Genomic DNA, 21,702 nt, shown 5'->3' on the forward strand with positions numbered 1-21,702 from the left:
TATATATATATATATATATATATATATATATATATATATATATATATATATATATATATATATATATATATATATATATATATATATATATATATATATATATATATATATATATATATATATATATATATATATATATATGTATATATATATATATATATATATATATATATATATATATATATATATATATATATATATATATATATACATATATATATTGCAATACGTCGTTTTACATTGAATATTTCCAGCATACAGATTCTCATATTACAGGACATGTGAACCACTTCACCTCTACTCCACTTACAAGCCATGCTGTGCACCACAGCTGACCTTCCGTCTATGCCATGCCTGAACTGTCTACTACAGCCGCCCTAGGAAGGTTAACAGTCCATTCTTGAAGCTGCTATATCAATTGCGGAGCAGAAACACTTCATATGCTACAGATTACAAGCTCTTTACAACGTCTTACCAACCAGGCACGTTGGGGTAAAGACTATTGTTTCCATACATATCATATGTACAGTATATACACAGTACGAAAATATCCAAGGTACGAAAAAGCTGAAAATCATTCTCCACATTATTTATCTCGGTGTGGCAGGATCTGGTGACAGTCTGCCCCTGTAGCTTTCTTGCGATTATTAGTCGTCCGGCAGCGTTTCATAAATCTAATGTGCCCGGAACGGTCGAGGAAGTCATTTGTCTCTCCCTTCCAGAACGGAAAAGCGGCCCCTGTCTGGGACATGGCTTCGGCCTCACCAAGAATGCCACAGGGAATGCGGCTTTGATGAGGATCGACAGGAGTTTGTATTACTGGTGAATGATTTTCTGTCTTGTGAGCCCCTGTTGACGGTGAATTCTTGTGTTTATTGTGGTTCCTGGTGCTCTTGAATGTTTGTTATTTCGGATCCTGGTGCTGGTGCATGTTTGTGCTCATCATGGGTCCTGATATTGGTGAATATTTATGTTTATTGTGGTCCCTGCTACTGGTAGATTTTATGTGTACTAAGAGCCCTCATGCTGGTATGTGCCTAGGTTTATTGCGGGTCCTGGTGCTGGCGAAAGTGTTTTTTTTTTCAGTAGTTCCTGAAACTTGTAAATGTTTGATCATATTATCAAGGGCCTCGATATTAGTGAATGTTGGCCAACATGTGATCCTGGTTCTGTTATGATTGTGTTTATCTTGTGACCAATGTTTAATGTAGTCCTCAGTGCTCTTCAGTGTTTCCCTCTATTTTTCACAGTTCCTAGTGTTGTGATTGTTGATCTTTACTTCTCGTAGTCCCTCTGATGCTGCTGAATGTTTATGTGTTCATTAAGAGCTTTGAAACGGGTTAATGTTTGTGTTTAAACTCTAGTGATAAGTACGTTTCCTTCTGTTTATTGTGGGCCTTTAGATGGCACCATGTTTTCCTATGGTGTGTATGAATAATTCAACATTTCTTCTGAATTCTGGTGTTGGTGAGTATTTGTATTTGTTTTTGCCTCTTGTACTGTGTTTCTTTGTTTACTGTGTTTCCTATTGAAGTCATATTATTCTCTGTATTTGCACTGAGCCCCACTGCTGGTGAATCTTCTTTTATGCTCGCTATAAACCCTATTGTAATGGTTATTTATGACAAAATGGTACTTCTCATGTTGATTATCTCTTTGGGTAAATTGCTACATAGTTTGTTAGTTGAATTAATCCTGATTCTGAAAGACTTGGATACCACAGAAACAAAAGAGGTAGTGGTGAGGACATGTCACATTTTCTTTCCCATGAGCATATTTTGTAGCTATGATATTCGCAATGTGTCAAAATATGAAAGCTTCTCCTCCTATTACTTCTGTTCACTCTTGGATCTAATTATGTTCCCCAAAGATTATGTTGGTGTCACTGGCTCAGTGATGGAGGGTATTACCTTTCGGTGAACATCCAAAGCTTGTGATCTAAAGGTCATCTGAGAAATCAAACGTCATTCTGGAGGTTAAGGGTCATCTAAGGACTCGGTGTCACATAGAGAGACTCAGGTATTGTTCCCTGTATTATGAAGCTACAACCCAGTCATTATTCATTGCGGCACCCAGGTCACCAGGCCTGGGTCAGAGGTCACCACCTGTTGGGAAGCCACCATAAGTTTCACTTGTGGGGCCAATTTCACCTCTTGGATATTTGAGGTCAGAGGTTACAGCCATGGGTCAAATGTCATCAATTAAGAGCTACGAAGAGATCAAGCAAACAAACAGCTCCGATGATATCAATCAATGCAACTTTTTAATCAGAAGCAAGATTACGTCATTACCTTAAATTAGTCAATATCTATATATACCTAGACGCATCTGTACACTAGTCTAACGTGCTTCTAAAACTTCTTCATAAGTTTTGTAGAATTATATATATTGTATAAAAGAACATCATATATATACAAGCTAATTTTAGGTCTAGTCATAAGAACGAACACAAAATGCAGTTGGAGTAAAATACTGAGTTATGATTGGTGGAAGCCAGCAGGACAAGATTGATGTTGGCAGCGATGTGGGCGAAACCATTGATTGGCCAGGAACCTCTGCCCCCACTGTCGTGATGCATGGCGGCTGGGAACTCCTCTGTGGGGGAGACATGAGTGGTTAGCGGGGAACTGGGCTGGACATGAGAATCAATGTGACCTTGGTACAGACATGAGAATTAGTGAGGTTCTTGGGCGGACATGGTGGTAAAATATTTTTCTTTCCTTAATGTATGTTTCGATGTGTGCTATCTTGTTCTGCCCAAAAATATAAGTCTGGAAACTAAGTGTCGTTAGCATCGTTATTATGAGATGTGAGAAGCGCGCATGCGCACACGGGCACAGCTTCCTCCAATAGCGTCTCACTCAGGTATTCATCATGAGCGTCTGGTCTGGGGAGAATTGACGTCTTTTACCGATAAAGTGAAGTGAGTTCGAATCGAATCTCAGTCACGAATAGTTTGAGCCAAATTCGATTCTCTGTCAATAACAGTTTGAGTCGAAAACTTTGTTTCTTTAAACAGTCGGTCAACTGCACACCTACTCCATTGGGAACTTACATTCACCCTCATCCAACCCAGCTTCGATATATATTTTCGAACAATTGCATCATAACGCTGAGATGGAAGATTATTGAATAAAATCTTTATATTCTGTTTGAAATTCGAATCTATGCTCAAACTGGTGGAGAATAGCAAGATGGAATATGCTACAGCACTCCTTTGTGTTAGATGTAGCTTACATGTTAGGGAACACGGCCGCAACGAATGAATCGCTGATTCATTTTCTAAATAAAATCAACGAGCACTGAATCTCCAAACAGAATTCAAACCCAGATTCTAAGAAGTATCTTCACTTCACTCTAGTACTTTGAGAGTGCTCCAGTACTTGCCAAGTGTGTGTGTGTGTGTGTGTGTGTGTGTGTGTGTGTGTGTGTGTGTGTGTGTGTGTGTGTGTGTGTGTGTGTGTCTGTGTGTGTGTGTGTGAAGTAGGAGGACATCATTAAACCCCTCATCTGATCGATCAATCAGTCTATCACGGATGCCAAGACAGTAGTAAGGCACCTAAATCCATTCTCTTTCCTTCCATATCTTAGGAATTCGTAAGACTCCTTTGCGGCTAACTCTCTCTCTCATTTCCCTCCCTCCCACTTACCTTTACTACCCACAAGTTCCTCGTAACCCAAGATTCCCACTAGCTCCTCTTGCTTCCTCGTCTCTGGCCAGTCAAGCGTCCCACCCTCACCCTGACATAAGCCACCAACCGAGGGAAGTTCTTCTTCAACACTCTCGAGATAGTGAAGTGATGATGGCTAATATGCTCCCGCTAGTGGGTAGGTAGTAGAGAGAGAGAGAGAGAGAGAGAGAGAGAGAGAGAGAGAGAGAGAGAGACTGGTGGTAAAGTTTCCTACCACATTCTATTCCTTGCCAAATTGCATTTCCTCACACGGAGGGCCACTAGTTCCGATGATGGGCCATAAACCTGCACGTTCACATTCTTTACAACACGTCATATCAAGGAATTCACATGTACGTCTCGCTCTCCCAGCTTTCTCACTCGTCATAAAGCTAACGTTAGTACAAGGGAGACAACCAGAGACAAAGTCACAGGAGGGAGTAATGGTCTCTTGCGAGGTCATTTAACACCGGTCCATCTGTTACCATTTAAGGACAAATAATGACCAATCGGTACATTTATCACTCAGAGTTTATTGAGTGTGAAGTATGCGACGGATGGACGGTGAAGTATGATGTATATGCTGGCGTTTGTTAATGTGTGTGTGTGTCTTAAAATGTGTCTGTGAGACTGTGTTTATGTTTATGAATAGCTGAATGGTATTCTTTATGTGCACACGTGCCAAACATACGCCCAATTCCATTTGTATATATATATATATACACCATGAGTATGAAGTCACCTTTAACGAGGCTGCATCATTTCCAGCGGATAATATGGAACACAGTCCTTTCTAGGAACGTCTCACTCCAAAGGAATGCAGCATTCCCCTGCTGCTGACTGTAGCGCAGCCTTGAAGCTGCAAACGCCCCGTAAAAGGGGTTCCAAGGGCTATGTGATTAGATATGATTTCATATCATATAACTTGAAAAATATATACTATATCTATACATTACAAAACGTACAACTGTACATGATGAACACACACACACACACACACACACACACACACACACACACACACACACACACACACACACACACACACACACACATAGAAATTTACAAGCAAACTCATGCTTACATACTTCCTGTTCAGCATCGTAATTCCACTCCGAACTGAGATATAATTTGATCAAAGGTCGTGCCATTATACCCAAGAGTCGTACTATTGAGCTAAGGGGTCGAACCCTCACGCTAATGAAATTGAGAGATGTTGAAGAGTGTAGACTTATTCCTGTTAATGCAAGGTTTATTTTTTCACATAGTATATCTTCGTCTTTTATTTCCTAGATTTTAAGACGATCTTTTCTCTCATTTCAATTGATTTCTATATGTTTCAGACCCAATCTTCTGATAACATAATTTGTAATCATCTCATGGAACCCTGTATTCATTGCTTGCCCTCCTCAGAGCTTGGTTAAAAAAAAAAATGGCCTTTTGGCGCCTCATTTATCTATTTGTCAGCTATCTCGTTTGGTCTATCTATGCTCTACTTGATGGGATGTGTGGGCCAATAACTTCTTTTTTTTCTTGTCTTCGTTCTCCTAAATCTGGATGTTCATAAGAAATCGGTATAACTCTAATTTCTGTGTCCTAAAAATCAAGAATCTTTTTCCCTAAGGATCCGAATGTTAGCTCCTGAGTCCCTCAAAGAACGAGTTAGTTTGGCTCTCTGCTTCTCCTCGACTTATTTCTTAATTTCTCTACAGGTTTCTTTAGCCTCATATTTTATCCAACTTTCCCTCACAGCCCAAGATCGTATATCTTCCCTGGCATCAAGTGATCTCGCTAATCAATTACTTATTTCGCCTTTGACGTCTTCTGTGGTGACTGACCAATCGCCGTCACTGCACTTCTGTCGACAACCAAATAAACGACAACTACATTCAATCTTAGATGATCTAAACCTTTTAACATCTGTCATGATACTCTTATCTTTATCCCGGCTCATTTTGCTCATTCAGTCCTTTTTCTCTCTGTATTTTAACCACATACATTCAATTTCTCTCACACTCTCTCCTTTAAGATCCTCAGAGCACTGAAACTAACCAGGAAGACGGGAACGTCCTTCCTTTTAAACTAAAAGCATCGATTCCTTTACTCAATGCCCCCTTCAAGCCTCTAAAAGCACTGAAGCTTAACACCATCGATAGTGACTTCCTTCTCTCTAGATCCCATACATCCATCTTCTCACTTTCTCCACCAGTCTTCTCGAAAATGAAACTAACCATCGACTATGAAGACGGTGGCTGAGGCGGGATGGACAGAATCAGGCTGACAGGTATAGTTCCCTGCGTCCCTAGCTGCCACTTTGACCACGGAGAGCTTGGAGGAGAGCAGTTGGCCAGCCTTCTCAGTGTGGATGCTGACCCCACCTCGAGGACCAGCGATGGACACCTTCGTCTGGTTATGAAGCCAGTCCACCTGCCAGGGAGAGAGAGGAGCCCCAGGTGATGGTGTGATAGTAAACAGCTAAACTTAACTCTCTATATCTACGACGTTGCAAACGTGTCATAGAATACATAGCTAGTTGGTGAACCTTTGAGGTTCATTATATAATACTGTTGTAAACAAAACTATAGGGATTTGTACACACATTTACATATATATTGTTTATATGTAAAAACGTATTTCTGAAAAAGTGAAATAGTATAGTTACATATGTGCATATGTAATCTAAAAACCATTAATTTTATAGATATATACGTAGATTCAGAAACATACACACACACACACACACACACACACACACACACACACACACACACACACGAGAAAGTCCACAGACATTCAAGGAAAAGCAAGATGCTGCTGCTCATATTTACTTCACCAACACCTCACCCATAGTCATGTGACGTAGTTGCACTCCCAATAATCTTGCCACTGGTGTTTGACCTGAGCCTCCCTCCATCACCAGGTCAGCTCTAATCCTCCTCCTCACAGCTTATAATCAGGTTAGGCTTGGTTAGGCTCCTCAACAGGCCCCAGTTGGTTGTCACACCATCCACATCCCCTTCATTGTCCTCGTTGCTGTAGGCGACATATGTTCCAGCCACCTTCACCTAATTTCATCAGAATTTCAACTATGGACGGAGTAATATTCTCTATCTACCCATATCTACCCGTATTTCATCGACCAGTTCAATATTCCACGTTATTTCCAACCCTAACACAACTCTACGGTGCTGCCAACCCAAGCAAAACTCTACGGTCGCACCAACCCACATTTAACTACCCGAGAAAATGTTCTACGCCAGATGGTTTCCACACCTGATGGGACATAGAGGTTAGTGAAATAGTTATACCTTTTGCAAGAATGGATGAATGAAATCTCTCTCTCTCTCTCTCTCTCTCTCTCTCTCTCTCTCTCTCTCTCTCTCTCTCTCTCTCTCTCTCTCTCTCTCTCTCTCTCTCTCTCTCTCTCTCTCTCTCTCTCTCTCTCTCTCTCTCTCTCTCTCTCTCTCTCTCTCTCTCTGGGGCGAGCGCTACGAGATGCATGCCAAAAGCTCATCATCAGTATACGTGAGAACAATCGAGAAATACAAAAGAAAATATACAATCATGCGACTGTGTAGGGTGGCTCTGCGTAGATTATCTTCGGTCTGACTCAGTGAGGTTGCATGCTTGCAACATAGCCTTTCCATAACAGATGTATTCGGCCTTCCTCACAAATCATCTTGATACAAGATCCTGTCGATAAATCATTATTTTCCATCGGCAAAATAGTCGGCCTAGACGGCTTGGTTGAATAACAAATGCCTAGAAGAAATAGGTGGTGGGTGGTGGTGGGGTTGGTATATATGATTTATGTATATATATATATATATACATAAGTCATCAAGAGAAAGCTAGTATGACATACTCGTCATCGAGGTCGTCCTAACAAAGCCAGCAGTACATAGTCGTCATGGAAGGTCGTCGCAACAAAGACTTCAACACCAAGAGAGTAACAACACTAGTGACCTGTGGAACCAGGTGCGCAATATTGTCGTTACGCTGGTTGAACAAAGGCTTAGTTCAGAGGCAACGATAAAACTGTCCAAAGAACAAAGCAGCCAGAGACTTCCACCACCTTTCCTTTATTTTCCTTGTTATTCTTTACGCTACGTTGGGACGAGGGGCGTAGTGGCGGGGACAGTTAGGGCAGTGGCGGGGACCGTTAGGGCAGTGGCAGGGACAGTTAGGGCAGTGGCGGGGACCGTTAGGGCAGTGGCAGGGACAGTGAGCAGAGCAGCGGGAATAGACAGCGAGCACAGTGGTGAGACAGACAATGAGCTCAGTGATGATCAAAAGCTTGAAAACCTGAGCAGTTTTGTGGCTTAGGGGGATTAAATGATAATAGAACATTTAATTTTGGGTTTTAGCAATATCGTTTTTAATAAGTGTCAGTGGCTCACAATAGTGAGACCACATGTAGCCTACGCTGTGGTTGAAAATGGACAACATCAGAGCATACAGGTAGGTTGAATAGGATGTTATTATTTGAGGAATCACAGGAAACGTACTGTCGTGGGTGTGAGAGATTAGTTTAAAGCTGTATAGGGATCAACAGGTAGCCTGGAATAGCGTAAGAATTTTTGTAGAATCGACTTTTTATTTAGGGTTTAGCAGCTCTACTTAAAGGTGACTAGATTTGAAGCTTGGGCTTAACAGAAAGTTGTCATCAGGAGAGCAAGAGCATCCTCTGGTCTTGGAGCGAGGAAGGAAACCAAACTAAACAACCTCATCTTCTAAACTTAATTCCCGACCAATCTCTTGTTCTATCAAGAATAAATTGACAGAGGATATAGTTTTTAATGGTCTACCCACAGAAACTCATGTTTAAAATGAACTCCTCTTCTCAGGATGAGATTAAAGAATCACTGCCATGTATTAAAGACAGTCATTTCACAAGGTGCTTATGGAAACACTTCCCCATAATGGGCTTAAAGGTGGAAACTTAGCAGATGCTCGCTACACACGTCTGTAGGTAGCTCCTTGCTTTGATTATATACAGTCAACCAAAATTTCTAAATATTATGAAAAAACTGGAATGTTTCTGTAACGAAAATACTATAGGAGTAGCAGGCTTGCATTACGAGTTGATCAGATCTAGTCAGACTACCGTGCTGTCTGCTCCATAGAAACCAAAAAAGCTATAGATAATCATAATACCTTTCATAAACCACCTGTGCCAACTCCAATACCATTACCTTACTCCAGATCCATAAATGCCATATTCAGATCCTTCTCTTCCCTCAAGTATTTTACGACTTAAATTCATGAAAGCAAACAAATGGTTCACATTTATTCCTCCTCTCCTGAAATAGCATTGTTCCTTCAATACTCGGCTGTTCTTTGCATGCCACCATCCTTTCAGCCACCACTCTGCCATACAGTTCACCGAATATACTCAATTAACTTATACTTCTGTGACTGGAACATTCAATTTTGTCCCGTTTGTCTTTATGAAAGTGCACTATACATACACTACGGCGTTCGTACAGATATTAAAAGTGTAATTCTGCACATCTCTTCCTCTCCCTCCCATTAACTTTTGAGAGATAGAGGCGTGATGATGCATTTTCATCTCTCGTCTGAACTATAATGGGAAAAGTCTTATGAATCTTCATTGCTTTGTGTAAACTGGTGAGGAGTGGTGAAAATCTGGAAAAGAATTGGAAAAAAACTAAAAAACTTTCAATTTGACAGATATTTGTATCATACTGGAAGTCTATGGCAACAAACGATTTAATTAAATAAGTGAAAAGAAAATACTAAACAATGTACAAAACACCAATAGTGAAAAACAAAAGAGCTTTGAATTCTTCCTTTTATTAATCTGGTTTATGGAGGGTTGAGAGGCTTGACTTTGTAATGAAGTTTGTCTTTCACTGCTTGAATAAATGATCCAGCCCCAGGGGGGGTGGGGCTCTGCTCTCGAGAGAGAGCCAGAGAGCCCTTCTCCGGGGGGGCGGGAGAGAGAGAGAGAGAGAGAGAGAGAGAGAGAGAGAGGCTTTGCTCTATAGAGAGCGCTGCAGAGCCTCCTCCACGGAGAGAGATGCTCTGCTCTCTAGACAGAACTAGAGTCTTCCCCAAGCGATATGACAGACTTTAAGGTTCTTCATCCCTTTATTTTACAGATGTCCCCTTATTGGTTACTCTCTCTCTCTCTCTCTCTCTCTCTCTCTCTCTCTCTCTCTCTCTCTCTCTCTCTCTCTCTCTCTCTCTCTCTCTCTCTCTCAACACCTTCTGCCTGGGTTAACTTCACTCCTAGCATAGATTTTTTTTTCCTCCGTGTAACCTACATAATTTTTTCATAACTATAAAAAAGATCATATCTTCCTGTTTCATCACAGGTAAAGTACAGGCAAACATTGCGTCCTGGGAAAGCACACATCACCAGGGCATCATGCACGGTGCGTTCGTTTTTCTGTGCATTATCCATTTATATAATTTTTTCCTGATAAAGGAAGAGGTACTCTTCAAGTACCATCAAAGTCTTACGTTCGTGAACCTTGATATGTCCTACAGAACAGGAGCAAACAAAGGTCAGGGAGAGCACAGGTCATGACCTACCTTGCTGATGGCGTCAGGATGCAACAGGGCGGTGCAACTGAGTACCAAGGTGGAGCCACTTCTGATGAAGAGCTCCCGAGGGCCCGGTATCCTAGCAGCAGGTACTGAAGGAGGAAGACCAAGAGGACAGTAATTACCACGAGCGGCTCCAGATGTAATGGAAAAAGTTTTCTTAATTATGCTATGTAGATGATATTTTTGGTTTACGGAGGTAACTTGGTCTATTAACTATGAATTAGTGTAATTTGGTGTTACGGGAATTAAACGATGTATTTAACTGAAAATATTCAAGGAAACTTTAATGAGTTGTCTACTTTGTAAAGATGGTTGAGATTATAGGAAGGGTTAATTTGTGTAGTAGAGGACAAGGAAAAGATCTAGGGAAATGCTTTTAGTGCTGCTGAAGTTAGCCTTGATCTAATGGTACCCGATATATAAGACAATAATATTCGTAAGGTGTTCAACACAAGAGGGGCTTCATAACAGTGGTTGACTAGAGAAAATAAAAACAACAACTCCACTTCTTCCTCTTCACCAAGACCCTGGATGTCTCTCCTAATAACTTCACCTGAAGAAGTTTGGAAACTACTTGCAAACTTTCCTTCTTCTGGATCTTTGCCAGTAACTCTGGCCATCACTGCTTCCTCGCCGAATACCAGAAGAATCAAACATAGTTGGACAACCAACTTCTGTAATATCTTATGCCTCTTATAGCACATTCAGAAATATGGATCCAGCAATATCTTCACTACCATAGGTCCCTCTGACTAGCCCAAAGGATTTTTTTCAACACAGTCACGTTTCTTGTTTATCATCATTGTTCGTAAGTCTGACCCTCCACCAGCGGTTGATGGAAAAGAACAACGTCTTCCAATTGCTGAGAAGTATTCTTTTTTTTTTTTCTATCTAACGTAGAAACGGTTAGGAATGTGCGCAACTGACCTTGGACAGTGAGTGTCACGGGACGGGAGAGCTTGGGTCGCGTGTTGACCTGACATTCGTAGATCCCAGAGTCGTTTCTTAACGCAGCCGCCACCTCCAACATGTACGATGACGTCAGGTTATCTATCACCACCTGCAGTAGGAGACAACATCTGGTGAGACCCGCGGCTAGCACAGGGGAACACCTGATGAGCTAGACAGCTTTTCAGGAAACAGCTGGCGAGACCCACTGTTAGTGCAGAGGAAAAGCCGATGTGCCAGACAGCTGACGCAGAGCAGCTGGTCCAAGGCGTAGGAACAAAGCGATGCAAATGGAGGAGATGCAGTCATTACAGGATGAGCGGAAGCAGCGAGTGAGCAGTGCCTGTAAAGCAGCATACAAAGTGCAGTTTGTGAAGCAGAAGCAAAAATTGAGCAGTTTTTGAAAAAGCAGCAGAAGGAAGACTGTTTGTAGAGCAGAAAGTCAGCAGTGACTGTAAAGCAGGAGCAGACAGTAAGCGCTGCTTGAAAAGCAGAAGGAGGAAGGCGGCATTCCTTGTTTAGCAGACTCAAGAGATGTGGTGCTTAAAAACAGAAACGGGAAGTCAGCAGTGCTTCCATAGCAAAAGCAAAAAGTAAGCAAAGAAAGTGGGATAGGGTTTCTATAGGAGACATAGAAAGCAAGCAGTGCTGCTTGTGAAGGAAGACAGAGAGTGAGTCAGTGCTTTTAAGGAAGTGGAAAGTCAATGATGCTTTGTAAAGGAGAAGAAAAAGTAAGTCTGTTTTTCTATAGTAGGAGCAGAAAGAATTCATCATTTCTAAAAACAGAAAATGTGCAGTGGTTGTACGCATGAAGTAATAAGTCAGCAGTTCTTACAAAGCAGAACACCAAAAAAAGCAGTGTTGATAACACAGTTTGACGAGACAATTCAGATACCAGACAGGGTCCATCGTATCTCCCAGAGGGACGCCTTCAACAATGTAAACAATCATCCTCACCTTGAATCTGTCGTCGGAGGTGAAGGTCAACTCGTTGGCAGATATGACGTGTAGGTCCCTCTGTCGGATCCATGACACCTGCAAGGACCCACGAGTGAAGTTGGAAACCCAATTCCTTTTATCAGAGCAAATTTGTACATCATCAGTATCATTGCTTTTATCAAAATTTGGAATAATGATAATGACATTTATCATCCGTCTCACCGTAATTTTCTAATGGTTTAAAACATTTGTAGGATATGTATGCATCAATACTTACATTGGCGCTTTCTTAGGCCGTTCACTCGGGATCACCAGTCCAATTTCATTGTACAACTCCTCCAGATTTTCCCCAATTTCCATTTGCGCTAGGTACTCCATGGATCCCTCGATTACACCAGCAATTGCCACTTCAAACGCCCGTACATTTAGATACCCAGGCACTATGATTCGATCCCTTGCATATATATACATATATACATACTGACTCAACTAGATACGCTAACATTTGCGAATGGATGTAGTGTATCCTTCCACACCATCACCAGCCAACATGTTCACGGTGGAGGAAGACCTTCCACATAACAATGTTCACTTCACTTTCAATGAACTCATCTTCATTTGACCCACACTACATGCATGTTCACTTCACCATCGATAAACGCATCTTCACTACAGCCTCGTCCTCATTATACCTTTGGGACCAATGGCCTTTGAACGAACATTATGGGTCAGACTAAGTGCATCTTCACAACATCTCCTTCAACGTACGATCGACACCACTAGCCTTTGACCTAACCCTGGCAGCTCAGGTCATTTCCATCTTCATAAAACAAACATTTCTTCACTAGCCAGGGTATGGATAATGATTGATAGAAAGTAAGAAATGCTATGAAGAAACAGAAAACGTGTATATTCAAGAGGGAAAAATTATTATCATAATCTTAATCATTATCGTTGATATATATATATATATACATATATATATATATATATATATATATATATATATATATATATATATATATATATATATATATATATATATATATATATATATATATATATATATATATATATATATATATATATATATATATATATATATATATATATATATATATATATATATATATACATAACTTCTTACCTATTGTGGATTTCACTGATCTAATTCCAAGTGAAAAGCTTTCTGCTGTCATATTTGTTCGGTTTCGTTTTGGTGGTTTCGGTGATCTGTCAGTACGACAGATTCAAAAAACAGGAAAATGTTTGTGAATCACATATTGTTTTTGTCGACTAAACTCTCACAACTAACAATTAAAAAAGTTTATATACACATACTCGCAACAATATATTTCTACTTACACACATATGTATATTTTCACTCATGGAAGTATATATATATATGTATATATATATATATATATATATATATATATATATATATATATATATATATATATATATATATATATATATATATATATATATATATATATGAAAATCATAAAGATGTTTGTCTTCAGTATATTGTCAACGTAGTTATATATATAATTTTTTGTCTCTTTTGTCCCCCGTTCATAGAGAGATTTTTTTATCCAGTAATTGCCAGTAATTAATTTCTAATGAGAATTTAATTACTTCCCTAACAACCTAGGGTTTCAAACAAAGAGTTAATGGCTTTTTTTTAAACTATTATATCAGTTTTGCTTATTGTTTAATATTCATATTTCAAACCTATTTCACCTTCCATCTCTCTTTTTAATCAAATTTCCTCTTCAGAAATCAGAACTTCAGTGGCTGTCTATGTCACAGCTGTGTGTGACTGGTTACCTATACTATGCATGTGTGTAAGTAAAATAAAGAAGAACTAATGAAATATACCTCAGTACAGATACTCACAGCTTTGGCCTAAGATACTTTAGAGTTTTATAAATACCTCTCTCTCTCTCTCTCTCTCTCTCTCTCTCTCTCTCTCTCTCTCTCTCTCTCTCTCTCTCTCTCTCTCTCTCTCTCTCTCTCTCTCTCTCTCTCTCTCTCTCTGCCTCCAAAGACAGAACCCAGCCACTAGCCAAATCTTCCATTTAAGGATTCAAACACGAGGGCCCCAGTCACCGCTGAGAGCACCTACAGTACTCTCCCCTGTGTGTGTCGCATCAGCACTCACAGATCTGCCCCTCAGCTTGGTGACAACGCACGGAAGGACGGCAGGCTCGCCCTCCATCACTGTGATGTTGTTGGGCAGAGTCTCATCGAACTCAGGGGGACTCCAAGTGCTTGACACCTTCTTGTTCTTGTTGCCTGTGGAGGAAGCGAGAGAGTCTGTGTTAGATCATCTTTCTACATTAATGATGTCCTTTGATGTGAGCACACACACACACACACACACACACACACACACACACACACACACACACACACACACACACACACACACACACACACACACACACACACACATATATATATAAATATAAATATCGTCATGCAGGCATTGAATACTTGCTACAAAAAAAAAATAGATATTGACATAATGTCCTAATTGACCAAAAAATGAGTGAACAGTGAAAGAATTCTGGTACGTCTAATACCAACACCTAAATTCCGAGGGAAGAGCAGAGTCTGGGCTGGTACCAGGAAGGAGGTAGGGATCGTGTGACATATGAGTGGATGAATAAAACATAGAAAGATCCCAAGGGCCTTCATATTTTGCCTGTGTCGGCAACATAGATAACAATATACGGAAAGAATCTAAAGATAGCGCCCGAAGGCAGGAACATTCGTTATCTTTCCAAGACTGAGGACAGGCATTTGTTATATAAACTAGTCGTCGAACCAGAGAGGAAATGAGTGAGATACACAATGAAGTCCTGTGTGGGAACACGACCATAAGATGGAAAGTGAGGACGTAGGTTCAGACTCGGTGGAAAACAGGGAAAAGACGAAGGAACTTCTGATGAAAAAAGATCTTTAAAAGTGAAGCCTTGAATAAAGTCGTGGTAGGTCAAAGATTCCTCCATGAATCGAAGAAGCTGATGATACATAGACATTAAACCGTGAGACGTCAGATGTCAATCTGAAGCGCTATACAGTCTATCCCTTGAGAGGACTTTAAGCAAACTTTCCACAGGTTTCATTCGTCGTAAGAGATTTAACACCTCTGCCTCGTACGCAGTTTCATTCAACATTAATTCTAAACCTTTTGAAATCTGAAGCAGTAACACCTCTAAACTTTTAAAAGATGCTCACAATCATCTGGGTTTTCCTAACATCATTTTGCACTGATGAGAAGAAACTGTCTGATAGAAAGATAGTCTGATAGAAAGTGATTTCTGCCATGCAATAAACACTTTCCCGTGAATATACAACAGGAATGGACGGATATATTTGTGCCTATTGGCGAATTCTAACGATAATAGAGACGATCATTTTCTCGATTTTAATTGAAACAACAAATATTGCTTGAAATAGATTCTAATGTAACCCTTATATTTCTTCTTAGACTCCAGTATGTTCTCTTTTCTTCTCGTCTACTTCCCTCCTTCACTCACAATCTCTCTCTCTCTCTCTCTCTCTCTCTCTCTCTCTCTCTCTCTCTCTCTCTCTCTCTCTCTCTCTCTCTCTCTCTCTCTCTCTCTCTCTCTCTCTCTCCTCCTTGTCCTTCATATATTGAAAATTAATATAGAACTATCGCTTGCAGCTGACAGCGAATCGGTCGAAGGCTATCGACAACGCACTAATGGGAATGTTAACAAAGGAATTCCAGCCACTCAGCAGGTGTGGTGGAAAACACGGGTTCTGAAGACCGTGTTTTGCAGTCTCGAGCCAAGGTATGCACGTCCATACCGGGGGTCTCTAGATTCCACTCTCCTCACTCTGATGTATTATGTGAAGGTTGTCGACATCAGCATACACCAGTGCCTCTCATGCACAGTTAAGATTAAGATGTGAAATAACCACCATGTCTTCTACTATCTATTCTTCCCAAGTACTTCCATGGTTACTGAAAAAAGTCTCATGGATATGGAAGTTTTTCGCGGACCAGCGCACTAGACACACTCCAAGCATCACTCAAACACACCTTCTGCAACTATTAAAGACTGAGCAGCAAAGATTCTTGGATTAGCCTCTGTTAAAACCCACCGAAAATCCTATCAACGTTGTGGGAAAATCATAAACCAATATTTTCTTCAATATTTCCTCTTGCCATAAATTTTCTCTTAACCACTTCGGTTCCCAGCGAATGTTTTCTCTCAGGAGCTGAGGAGATTATGTCAGAGCTGAGAAATAGACCTGACCCAGATGATTTAGGAATGTTGTGTTCTCTGCGCTCCAAACATGATGTAAATGCACGTAGCTTAAGCTGCATGAAGTGAATCCCCACAGCTTAAGCTGACTGAGATACATTATTGATAGTTTCCTTACTTTGCATATGTGTACTTAGCATATTCTTTTATCTAAGTGTTATGAATGGTAGGTAACTGATGATAAGGCAATATAAATATATATATATATATATATATATATATATATATATATATATATATATATATATATATATATATATATATATATATATATATATATATATATATATATATATATATATATATATATATATATATATATATATATATATATATATATATATATATATATATATATATATATATATATATATATATATATATATATATATATATATATAAATATATGTTACAATGTCACCGAGCAGCAGACAAAATCTTCATATTTCACAAGCAAAATGAGAGCACATCTTCCAAGCTTTCACCTATTTCTCATTCGTCGTGAGGAGTTCCTGCAAGATAAACAAAAGCCTTGGAATATGTTTCTTCATTTTTCCTTTGGATTTTTTTTTACATATTGAGAAAAATGGAATGTTGAATCATCACGTGTTTTAGGCTTCCCAGTAGAGGGGCATATGGTGCAGCAAACATTGATTCGACCTTTCTTAGCTGATATTTTGGATCAGTAACTTGCATTAACCTTGTGGTATTTTCCCTTTCATTTTCTGTGTATCTTGTCTGTCTCTCCAAAAATGTTTTTCTTTTCCTCCTTTTACTGGGTGAATAACCAATATTTTGCAACTGATATCCATCTGTACTCAGTCCTTCATCAGTGGAGTGAAAAACGTGTCCTCTGATGAAAGCAAAAAAATTTTTATTCAATGTTTAATAATTCTGGAGAGAAGCTGATCCTTTAGAGGCAACCTGGCAGCTGAGTCTGTTCCTTGAGGGTTGAGACTCAAGTTTGAAGCTAATATTTCTTTTCTCTGGACATAGTTCACACGGGAATCGCCTCTTGAGAAGGGTGCAAGTCCAGGAGAAGAGTGGCAGTGAGGAGAGCCTCGGTGATAGATAATGGGAGGGAGAAGATTAATGGTTTAAAAGGGGGTGATGGATGGCTGCTAGTGTGCGACATTTGCCTGGGGAAGTGACATATGACTAGCTAGGAGGGGCAAAATATGACCAGAAGGCGGGTCACAGAGATATAAGGAAGATACAGGAAGATATTTCATTAAACAGTCAGTCTAGTTAAGCCTGCGGTAATTGTTTCAAGTGCACAGAGTACACAGATTCTAGGTATTAGTCTACATACAGCGACGGCTAAGGCATTCATCACCAGCGTCATGGGGAACATCCACACAGATCTTGTATAAACCATATCCTATGCACCTCCGTTCTCTCATACCGGAGTCAGGAGGCATGAAGATGAAATTCTTCAACCTGCAATTACGTATTCAGGAGATGACAGTGAGACAACGACCCAGCAGAAGCCCAGCGAGGAGACTGGACAGGATGTATTATTCCGACCAAGGGTCCAACATTCCCTTGGCTTCCGTTTCGTGGCTTCCACTTGGACCCCAGGCTGCCTCGCTTCCACATAGACCCCCGACTGCTTGGCTTATTCCGGGATCCAAGGCTGCTTGGCCTCCACATAGACCCAAGGCTGCCTGGCTTCCACACAGACCTCAAACTGACATGGCATCGTAACTCCAGCGATGACATCATCTCACTGTCAACATTACTTCAGTAGGGATGACCTATGCTAACCCAGCTTCCTTTTCACTCAATATAGGACTGATCAAGATCCCTCCATAGCCACCAACGACCAGGAACTTCATGTCTGGGATGCATATCTCATAACACAGGGAACCTTGCCTTTGCATAGCTTGTGGTTCCTCAACCTCGAACTCCGCAGAACTAATTAAGGGATCACCGTCCAACTTGGAGCATCACTCATGGGAGGAAAAGGACCAGAGAAGCAAGCATTATCTTTTCATCTTTTCCCATCGGCGTCTCCGATAAGACGTTACAGGATATAAGGAGCATCAGTTGCAGTGTAATACATATACATATGTATAGAGAAAGAGAGAGAGAGAGTGTGTGTGTGTGTGTGTATCATGAGACAATTGTACTTGCCTTTATGAACATCACATCATCGACAACACTGACAGTATTCTCATCACCGTAAAGCCAGAAGATAACTTGCCCTTCCATCTCCGGGAATAGGATGCCATTTGCTGGTGCGTTCGAGACATAGTTTGTACCTCCGAGGACAACAGCAGTTGGCAGGCTTGGGAGGAGTTTGCTACTCGATGGACAAGGTATCCACACTATTTCCTGTCAGTGAAGTATAAGCCCACTGAATACCTACATCACAGTTGCTTTTGACGAATTCGACACCATTAGGAGAGGTCTCTTTACCACTTAGACTGCGTGAGAGAGGTTCCAACTTCTGCATTATCATGTAATTCTCTCATCCGGGAAGCTATCAAGACCATCATTGGCTTTCCAGTTTCCAGACTTATTTGAAAGACCCGAAAGGATAATAAATTCATAAGTGCAACTGAGGTATTGACTGTGTTCTCATATAGACGAATTCTTTAATACTTCTTTTCTCTTTATTGCCAGACCCATGCTAGATGTCTATTAGCAGAAAATCCTCGTCTATCGTGAACGATCAGCGAAATAGTGAAAAAGTTCATGGGGACGACCTATCGTCTGGTCAACGTCTACAAACTTGGCTTCATTCATCCGGATTAATATGGCTTTGAGAGCTGCCAGGAGAGAAGATATATGTAGCAGGTGCCTCAAGATGCACTGGATAAGATGCCATGATCAGCTGCAGGATAACACTGCATGACAGACATTATCAGGTGGAGGAAATCCATTACCAGTGGGTGATACATCCATGACCAGCTGGAGGAGAGGCGTGACCAATTAAAGGAGAGCCATGACCGGCTGTGGGAATGCCCAGGCCAGCTGAGGGACAGGCATCTACCAGTACGACACCAGAAACAACACATCGACCAGGGAACCATTGTTGATCAATGCCGTCGTCCAGCGCACACGTACCATATGGCCAAGAGAGAGTAGTCTGACGTTTACCCCGCCAACACCGCCGCCCACTGATGAAAAAGTGTCCACTCCATCGACGTCAGAACACCTGGGTCCTGGCGAGGGTGTTCTCATATGGCCAGCCTCGTCCATCTGCCTCAGGTGACGTTACCAGTGATGCTCGTATCATAGAGACCATTACCGTCACTAGTTATGGCGTGTAGGGCAACATACTCGTTAGTCTGTATGGTCTAGAGCCATGGATACAGCTGGGTTTGAGCTTCAACCACTTAAAGGCTTTGTGGATTATCATGTGAACCGTGACTAGCTAGGAGAAGATGGGACTAAAAGATGAGTGGGAAGTACATAGTAAAAGCACTTCCATTCCTCATCATGTCCTCACAGTAAGGAGTATTAATGTTTGTGATCATAAGGCGAGCCGCAAAAGACCACGGCTCTAGTGTGTTTGACCCCTGATGACCTCAATATGACCCGCGAAAAGTTCTCTAGAGAGCAATGACCTAATGGAAGTTTACCTGTGATAGGCTCTCGTCGTAGGTCAGGTACAGCTTGTGTTTGCGTGGTTAGTGTCAACGTCATTCAGTTCATACATAACAGACTGGGGCAGAAATCCATTAGCAAATTGGTCTGTCACATGTTTCAGTTTCCCAGCTGCTGTCTCTCTCTCTCTCTCTCTCTCTCTCTCTATACATATATATATATATATATATATATATATATATATATATATATATATATATATATATATATATATATATATATATATATATATATATATATATATATATATATATATATATATATATATATTTGTAAATTTGTTTTTATATATACGAATATGTATATATTTCCATCTGAGTTTCATTATGCAAACACAGTTATGTATATATATCATAGAATGATTAACCTTTTTTTAAAACATTGCCATCAGAGTCTCCAGCTGTTCTCTCAACGGATCACAAAACGCAATATCGGGAAATAAAGAAAAAAAGTTCCTCATTTCAACTTTTAAAACACAGTTACGGATTAATCAGAAAATTTCCCTGCTGGGAGAGAGGGTGGGTGGGTGGGGGGTTTAGATTTCCCTGCCGTCGGCGGAAACTTTCCCCCACCACGCATATGATAACGTAGCCAAGATAAGAGATTGCATTTTGCCTTTGACGAAGTTGTGGCCTTCAGTCAGCTAATGCTTCGAGTGAAAGAAGTAATTGCAGCTGCGCTGGGAAGATTCTCCTTTTATACCATTCTCTGACTGAGAGAGAGAGAGAGAGAGAGAGAGAGAGAGAGAGAGAGAGAGAGAGAGAGAGAGAGAGAGAGAGAGAGAGAGAGAGAGAGAGAGAGAGAGAGAGAGAGAGAGAGAGAGAGAGAGAGAGAGAGAGTTTCAGAACCGCTGATATGTCAGGAAAATGACAGAGGGACGTCTAGACCCCTGATGTGGTCGAAAGAGGGAATACTGATGAATCATTTCGCAAGATGGTCAAATTTCTGACTGGTTGGTTAACTGGGTTGAATACTGGCTGTTTAATTGATGGTTAGCTTGGATGGTTGGCTAACTGGCTGAGTGATACAAGTGATGGTTGAGTAATTGACTGTTTGGTTGAGTATATGGATGGACAGGTGTTGGTTGGACCAGTCAAGTTGCCGAATAGCCAACTGGTGAAATAGTTGAGTGACTGGCTACATAAGTGGATGATTGTCAAGTTGGTCATCAGGTTTGTCTCATAGTTACTTGGTTGATAGTCTATAAACACGGTGACTGGCTGACTTGTGATGGAAGAACCATCATGAGGGAATGAACCATCATGAGGGTAAAATAAATGAGTGTTAACAGGCGCAGGGCTGAAGCTTTTAAAGACGGACAGAATATTTTAAGGACGACACTTCGTGTTTAGGAAATAATCCATCTTAGTTAGAAAACGGTCAAACTTTAAGCCATCTTATCTCTTCCCTCTGATGACTAAAAAGTTCGCCGTTAACGAGTTTTCTATGCTAAAAACCGAAGAAAATTCATATTTACATCTTTGTGTTAAAGAGAAGTGATTTCATTGTGTATTCCTTTCGTATTCTGCAAGAATATTCCTTTCACTCATTTCTCTAAAGGGTATATATTAATTATTAATGAACTAAAGAAAGATGAAGGTAGTGGGAAAAATTTTCAATAAATGTAACTCATAAAATGGTTTAAG

At 40.5% G+C, this 21,702-nt stretch overlaps 1 protein-coding gene across 2 annotated transcripts in view; it reads right to left on the reverse strand.

Moving 5' to 3' along the window:
• Positions 1-234: 234 nt before the first annotated feature.
• The window catches only part of LOC139757143 (zwei Ig domain protein zig-8-like), a 54,516-nt gene continuing 33,048 nt past the window's right edge, over positions 235-21,702 (reverse strand). For both annotated transcript variants that reach the window (XM_071677242.1, XM_071677240.1), the window contains exons 4-9: positions 14,302-14,435; positions 12,153-12,230; positions 11,175-11,307; positions 10,233-10,336; positions 5,903-6,098; positions 235-2,595 (exon numbers count right to left, since the gene is read on the reverse strand). In XM_071677242.1, coding sequence (XP_071533343.1) covers positions 2,435-2,595; positions 5,903-6,098; positions 10,233-10,336; positions 11,175-11,307; positions 12,153-12,230; positions 14,302-14,435 — 806 coding nt within the window. In that variant the 3' untranslated portion in view covers positions 235-2,434. The remainder of the gene's footprint in view (positions 2,596-5,902; positions 6,099-10,232; positions 10,337-11,174; positions 11,308-12,152; positions 12,231-14,301; positions 14,436-21,702) is intronic.

Source organism: Panulirus ornatus, chromosome 25, assembly GCF_036320965.1.
Source record: "Panulirus ornatus isolate Po-2019 chromosome 25, ASM3632096v1, whole genome shotgun sequence".
NCBI classification, from domain to species: domain Eukaryota; kingdom Metazoa; phylum Arthropoda; class Malacostraca; order Decapoda; family Palinuridae; genus Panulirus; species Panulirus ornatus.